Below are 7239 nucleotides of genomic sequence, written 5' to 3'. Positions count from 1 at the left end.
GCAGGGGAGTGCATGAATGGGGCAGGGGAGAGGAACTCCGGAGGCTCTCAGGTCCGAAAACAGCTGTAGGGATGCAACCCGCAGAGGGAGGCAGAACTCAGGGATTCTAGTGTTAAGTAGGGCATGGGTTGTTCGCCAGACGATGCTTCCCACGTCTCTCCCCCTCCCCATTCCAGGGAATTCAGGGGTGGGGGAGGGCGGAGCTGGCAGCGGATACATTGGTTGAGAGAGCTTGACGAAGAGGGAGAGCGGTTTGAGAAGTCAAGGTGCCCATGGGAGGGAACAGGGGCTGGGGAAGGAGATGTGACCACCTTGGATTGGGCGAGGAGGCACTGAAGTCCATGATTGGGAGGGGGGAACTTGGCACTGAACTACACCGCTGCCCCCCTCCTTGGCTGCCCACCTTCCCAACTGGGCATTTCTTTCTTTCTTTCTTTCTTTCTTTCTTTCTTTCTTTCTTTCTTAACAGGGCTTCTGCTTTCTCCCTTCTTGCCTCCTTCAAGGTTTGACTGCAGGCACCAAAGCTGGGCTCGACGGAGCATAAAGATGCTGAAGGGGGTTTGGCTGCTCAGTGTCTTCACCGTGGCTGGGATCTCGCCGACAGAGAGCCGCAAACCTTCCAAAGACATTTGCAGCAAGAGCCGCTGCCCTTGTGAAGAGAAAGAGAATGTGCTGAATATTAATTGTGAAAACAAGGGATTTACCACCGTCAGCCTTCTGTTGCCTCCACCGTCCAAGATCTATCAGCTCTTCCTCAACAACAATGCCTTCACCCGCCTCTATCCCAATGAGTTTGTCAACTACTCCAACGCCGTGACCCTGCACCTGGGCAACAACGACATGCAAGAGATTCGAACCGGGGCCTTTGTAGGCCTTCGGACCCTAAAGAGGTTGCACCTCAACAACAACAAGTTGGAAGTCCTGCGGGAGGACACTTTCCTCGGCTTGGAGAGTTTGGAGTACTTGCAAGCTGACTACAACTACATCAGTGCTATCGAAGCTGGGGCTTTCAGCAAGCTGAATAAGCTGAAAGTGTTGATCCTCAATGACAACCTCCTTTTGTCGCTGCCTAGCAATGTGTTCCGTTTCGTTCTGCTCACTCACCTGGACCTCAGAGGGAACCGGCTGAAGATGATGCCTTTTGCTGGTGTCCTGGAGCACATTGGAGGCATCATGGAGATCCAACTGGAGGAGAATCCCTGGAACTGTACCTGTGACCTGCTGCCTCTCAAAGCTTGGCTGGACACCATCACTGTCTTCGTTGGGGAGATTGTGTGTGAGACCCCGTTCAGGTTGCACGGGAAAGATGTGACCCAACTCACCAGGCAGGACCTCTGCCCTCGGAAAAGTGCGGGTGACTCTAACCAGAGGGAGAAGCACCCTTCCCACTCCGACACGCACATCCAGAGGTTTACACCAACAGTGAACTCTGCTGTCGGTGCTACCCGGGCCCCGAAAGCCAGCCGCCCACCCAAAACAAGGAACCGCCCAACCCCAAGGGTCACCGTGTCTAAAGACAGGCAGATTTTTGGGCCAATCATGGTTTACCAGACCAAGTCTCCAGTGCCACTCACTTGCCCAGTGGGCTGCGTCTGCACTTCTCAAAGTTCTGACAACGGGTTGAATGTCAACTGCCAGGAGAAAAAAATCGGCAACATCTCTGACCTACACCCCAGGCCCACCAGTCCAAAGAAACTCTATCTGACAAGCAATTACTTGCAAACAGTCTACAAAACAGATCTCTTGGAATACAGCTCACTGGATTTGTTGCATTTGGGAAACAACAGGATTGCCGTGATCCAAGAAGGTGCCTTCTCTAACCTCACCACTTTGCGACGACTCTATCTCAATGGCAATTACCTTGAGGTCCTGTACCCTTCCATGTTCGAAGGGCTGCACAGCTTGCAGTACCTCTACTTAGAATATAATGTGATTAAGGATATCCTGCCACACACCTTTGATGCACTGGGTAACCTTCACCTGTTATTTCTGAACAACAACCTGCTTCGGTCTCTGCCGGACAATGTGTTTGGGGGCACCACCCTGACCAGACTCAACCTGAGGAACAACCATTTCTCATACTTGCCTGTGCGAGGGGTCCTTGAGCAACTTTCAGCTCTCATTCAGATTGACCTCCAAGAAAACCCTTGGGATTGTACTTGTGACATCATGGGGCTGAGGAACTGGATAGAGCGAGTGACGGAGCAAAACAACCAGCAGTCCGGGGCCCCTGTCGTTCTCAATGAAGTGATCTGTGATTCTCCAGCCAAGCACGCTGGAGAGAATCTCAAGACCCTGAGCAAAGAGGCCATCTGCCCTGAGAATCCCAACCTGTTCGATTCTTCTTTCTTATCGCCAAAGCTGAACACAGACGTCCCGCAAACCTTCAGTATCTTCCCCAGCTCGTATCCCGAAATACGCACCGAAGTCCCCCTCTCTGTCTTAATTTTGGGCCTTCTGGTCGTGTTTATTTTGTCCGTCTGCTTTGGGGCCGGCCTCTTTGTCTTTGTCCTCAAGCGTCGCAAGGGCATGCCAAGCGTGTCCAGCGGTGCCAACAACCTCGACGTCAGCTCCTTCCAGTTGCAGTATGGGTGCTACAACAGCGAGGCGCACGACAAAGCTGAAGGGCATGTGTATAATTACATCCCGCCTCCTGTTGGCCAGATGTGCCAGAATCCCATCTACATGCAGAAAGAAGGAGACCCCGTGGCTTACTACAGGAATCTCCAGGAGTACAGCTATAGCAATCTTGAGCCGAAGAAGGACGAACCTGCTAGCCTGGCCTTTACAATTACTGCGGCAGAGATGCTGGAGAAGCAGGCCTTTGCGAGGGAGCCGGAGCTGTTGTATCAGAACATTGTGGAGAGGGTGAAGGAGCTGCCCAGTGGAAGCCTTGTCCATTACAACTTTTGCACCCTTCCCAAAAGACAGTTCGCTCCTTCCTACGAGTCGAGGCGACAAAACCAGGACAGGATAAATAAAACGGTTTTGTACGGGACACCGCGGAAATATTTTACAGAACAATCCAAACCTGAGCTTCCTTTATTGCAAGGGAAATTACAGACTGAACCAGACTACCTCGAAGTTCTGGAAAAGCAAACTGCCATTAGCCAGCTGTGAAAGGGACTGGGGGGGGTTACGGGGGGCAGGGCGGGGCGGGTCCATTAACTGTGGGAGGTGAAGAGTCTTTACAGAATTACTAACCCCATCCAACATGACACACCAATGTGATCTGACACATCCTCAAGAGTTTCCATTTTTTAAATTCTTGAATAATCCTTATACAACGCCAGGGCTATGATGGGTGCTTCTTCTTTTTTCCCCTTTGGCTATAATCCCTTTTAAATTATTCCTTGCATTCCCCACACGCTCCTCGCAGTCTTTTAGGGACGGGCTGAATGAATGTTTCTCCAAGAGATGTTGTCTACATTTATTTCTTGTGGTGAGGTGGGGGAGGGCAGTAGGGCAGTGGAAGGAAGTGGGGGGAGATTTTCCTCCCCCTCCCCTGCTGCCACACACACACACACACACACACACATTTGAAAGATTAAAAATGTATTAAAGAGATGGTCTCCAAATATCCTCTCTCCCCTCCCTTAGATTAGAACATTGATTCCTTTTCTTACTCCTCCTTTTTTGTAAATAATATTGTCGGTACAGCTCTTTTCAGTTACCAAGTACAGCCACTGGGTGTCACCTCTGTGTGTGTGTGTGTGTGTGTGTGTGTGTGTGTTAAAGTGCCTTTGCACTTTAAGTACGTTATTACTTAATTGTTGCGCTTAGCTTTGATAAATTTGAATCTATTTTAATGTATTGTATTTTTGAAATTAAAAAAGAAAGAAAGAAAAGCAAAACAAAATGTAAAATAGACTTACATGTTGGCTGTGTTCGACCGAAAGGGGATGTCGCCTCCCTGACTGCAAAATTGGCCCATCTCTAAGGGAGGCTAGTTTAAAGACTCTTTTTTTTATAGACTGAATTGTAAATCAATCCCAATCTCCTCTCCTCCCCCTCTCTCTTTTTCTGGCCTTGTTTTACATGAAACTTTGAAATCAACTAAGATTTTAGCAATGGATTTGGGGTACTTGCTTGCCTCAGCTGGGAGTGATAGTTCATTAATAAAAACGACATTTAACATGGAAGTGAAGCAACTCAACAGCTGGTCCCATCATTATGTTGCAGCTCCTAACACCATCGTAATGTTCAGTGTTTTTCTTTTCTTTTAATTTTCCAGGTTATTTGCCTAATTAAGAGAACATTACTTTACCTGTATTTTTTCTGCATTAAAGTTAGATATTTTTATACGTTTAATGAAAAGAGTTTACATTTCTAATGCGGGGGGGGGGGGGGATAAACATGAAATATTCTTTCCAGGTGTAGCTTTTTGTTTATGGCAAACATGTCTTATCACTGCTAGGAGTTTATATCGATCTCTCTGAATAACGAAAAGTGCTTGTTTAACGTTAAGCAACCTTGCACAGGATTTTCAGAGGCTGGATTCGAACGCACATCCTATTCAGAAAACCTATATAAGGTATCCGGTTCCTTTTCTGTTGCATTTGGCTGAATCGAAGCAAGAAGCACCAGCAGCCCCTCACCCAAATTATCCTAAACAAAATAACAAGGAATTAATAGATATCAAAATGGGGCAGAATGAATTGCCAAACGGTTAACTTTTGCTCTCATGTCGAGATTTTTGATGATTGGGGCATGATCCAAAGAAAGATTAGCAGGATGTGCTTCATTCCAGCAAAGGAAACTGAAGGTCTTTTGCAGTAGGAGCACAAAAACCCAGAAGCTAAGCTGTCACTCGTTTGGAGCAAAGAACAAGGTGGAAGTTTGCACTCTCCTATTTGTGCTACTCGCTGTGGAATCTGGTTGGAGAATAACCATGTGTCCTTTTTTTTTTTTACACAGGACAGTCCTCTCTTTGAAGGGCTGTCAGAGGGCTGTCCTCTATCTTCTAGATGTCCTCTACTTGAAGGGTTGTCCATAGAATCATAGATTAGTAGAGTTGGAAGGGGTCTCTAAGGCCATCGAGTCCAACCCCCCGCTCAATGCAGGAACCCACCCTAAAGCATCCCTGACAGATGGTTGTCCAGCTGCCTCTAGTGTGGGAAAGCCCACCACCTCCCTAGGTAACTGATTCCATTGTCATACTGCTCTAACAGTCAGGAAGTTTTTCCTGATGTCCAGCTGGAATCTGGCTTTCTTTAACTTGAGCCCATTATTCCGTGTCCTGCACTCTGGGAGGATCGAGACGAGATCCTGGCCCTCCTCTGTGTGACAACCTTTTAAGTATTTGAAGAGTGCTATCATGTCTCCCCTCCATCTTCTCTTCTCCAGGCTAAACATGCCCAGTTCTTTCAGTCTCTCTTCATAGGGCTTTGTTTGCAGACCCCTGATCATCCTGGTTGCCCTCCTCTGAACATGCTCCAGCTTGTCTGCATCCTTGAACTGGACGCAATACTCTAGATGAGGCCTAACCAGGGCCGAATAGAGAGGAACCAGTACCTCGCACGATTTGGAAGCTGTACTTCTATTAATGCAGCCCAAAATAGCATTTGCTTTTTTTGCAGTCCACTCCAAGTCTGGTTTAAAGATAAAGAACCATGAGGAGGAAATGTTGTGTCTTGTAGTTACCTGTCATCAACAGCATCTGGACAGCAGATTGAGGAGGCATTTCATGTCACCTCATCACACAGTCTTCCACATTCTGGTGAGATGTACTGTATTTCTATTTAAATGATAGCAATTCTTGCTAAATGTGCATCTATACACTTACATTAGCATGTGCAAATGTTATGCAAATAGGTGTCCTCTTTTTTTGGTGATGTATATCCTCTTTTTGGAAATTTGCAGGCAGTCGCCTGACCTAGTTGCCCCTCTCTTATTTTGGGAGTCGCCCATTGTAAAAGACAGCAGCTTGCTAGAGGAAGAACATCCCAGTCACAGGCTATGACTTCCAGCTAGGCCCGAGCCCAGCACGTCTCAATTAAGAGCTGCCCGGGAGAAAAAAGGAGGGGATTGACCAGAACACTGCAAAAATGCAGGGTTTTCCCTCTCGCTGGCAAGCTCAGGACTCCAGTTTCCATCTCCAAGCTGGCTCCTAGAAAATGGGCAGGATAAAGCAAGCAAGCGAATCAACAAACAAACAGTAGCAGGAGGAAACAGAAAAGCAATAGGAAAGTTTAATCAACATTTTTCTAGCTCACTGTGCTTAATCAAGGGCATTTCAGCACTCCATAAGAGACAAGTTATCTTCCCTTTGATTGTTTTCTGTCCTTACGTAATGCATACATCTGTTTTTGATAGCACCCTTTGGATATTTTTCTCCTTTAAAAAAAATGAAATAATATTTTTTTAAAAAATCCTCCATTGGTTTAGCCCAGTTGTCTCGTTTATAGATCCAGACAAAACAAGAAGAACCCACTATCAGTGGCTCCAACATTTAAACTCTTTAAATGTTGTCTAGACCGGGTTGTTTTTTAACCTGTTAAGCAATATCAGTATTTCTCCACCACCACCACCATATTATGCTGTGGGTTTATGCCTCCACTTTGATTTTTTTATCATGGCTCTCTTCAATCTCTATTTATTTCCCTAGAACATGGAACCTGTTTTAATTAACAAAAGTCTGATAGATCCTTATTAGCGTGTAAATCATTTTTCCCCTAGTGCAAACATAATTGATTATCAAGACTTGTCTCTTTTCCTTCTCCTTCTCCCCAACAAATTGCTCTTATTTACAACAAAACCAGTTTTGTTTTTGTCTATTGTAAATCCTTATGCAACTGGAATGGTGCTCAGCATATAAAGTAGGGCAAGCTTTTCAATTCCTTATTAAAGCAATTGATGGCTTCTGAAAGGAGCACACTGTTTCCTTTTCATAAATAGCTTTACCGGACATAATAATCCTTTTATTATCATGCGGGTACAGAACTGGACCCTGTCGGATGGAATTTTCAAGCCTTTGCAGTTACTGATGATATCTTATCTACCGATGGGATGGCATCTTAAGCCACAGGATTTTTATGATGATGATTATAAATGCTGGCAGTCAAAGCTGTTTTAATTGGCGCTAAGCCAACAGGAAGTAGCCTTATGTCTCAGCACAAAACGTGAGCCTCGCCAAAGGCTGTTAGATAGCAAACGGCCTTCTCGTTACTTTTGCAACATCTACATAACTGTTCTTGGGCGTGTTGATTTCTTGATATTTCACACCCATACACTCCTCCC

At 46.1% G+C, this 7239-nt stretch overlaps 1 protein-coding gene across 1 annotated transcript; it reads left to right on the top strand.

The window, feature by feature from the left end:
• The first annotated feature begins 497 nt into the window (after positions 1-497).
• SLITRK2 (SLIT and NTRK like family member 2) lies at positions 498-3120 on the top strand. Its single transcript, XM_063142135.1, has one exon. It carries the CDS (start codon positions 547-549, stop codon positions 3118-3120), a length of 2574 nt encoding a protein of 857 aa, XP_062998205.1. The 5' UTR covers positions 498-546.
• The last annotated feature ends 4119 nt before the right edge of the window (positions 3121-7239 follow it).

Source organism: Elgaria multicarinata, chromosome 15 (genome assembly GCF_023053635.1).
Source record: "Elgaria multicarinata webbii isolate HBS135686 ecotype San Diego chromosome 15, rElgMul1.1.pri, whole genome shotgun sequence".
NCBI classification, from domain to species: Eukaryota; Metazoa; Chordata; class Lepidosauria; order Squamata; family Anguidae; genus Elgaria; species Elgaria multicarinata.
Note: the sequence above shows the minus strand (reverse complement) of the source record. Positions and strands in the feature narration are given on the sequence as shown.

Coding starts and splice junctions, on each gene's coding strand:
- SLITRK2 (XM_063142135.1), top strand. CDS start 547: ATGCTGAAGGGGGTTTGGCTGCTCAGTGTCTTCACCGTGGCTGGGATC.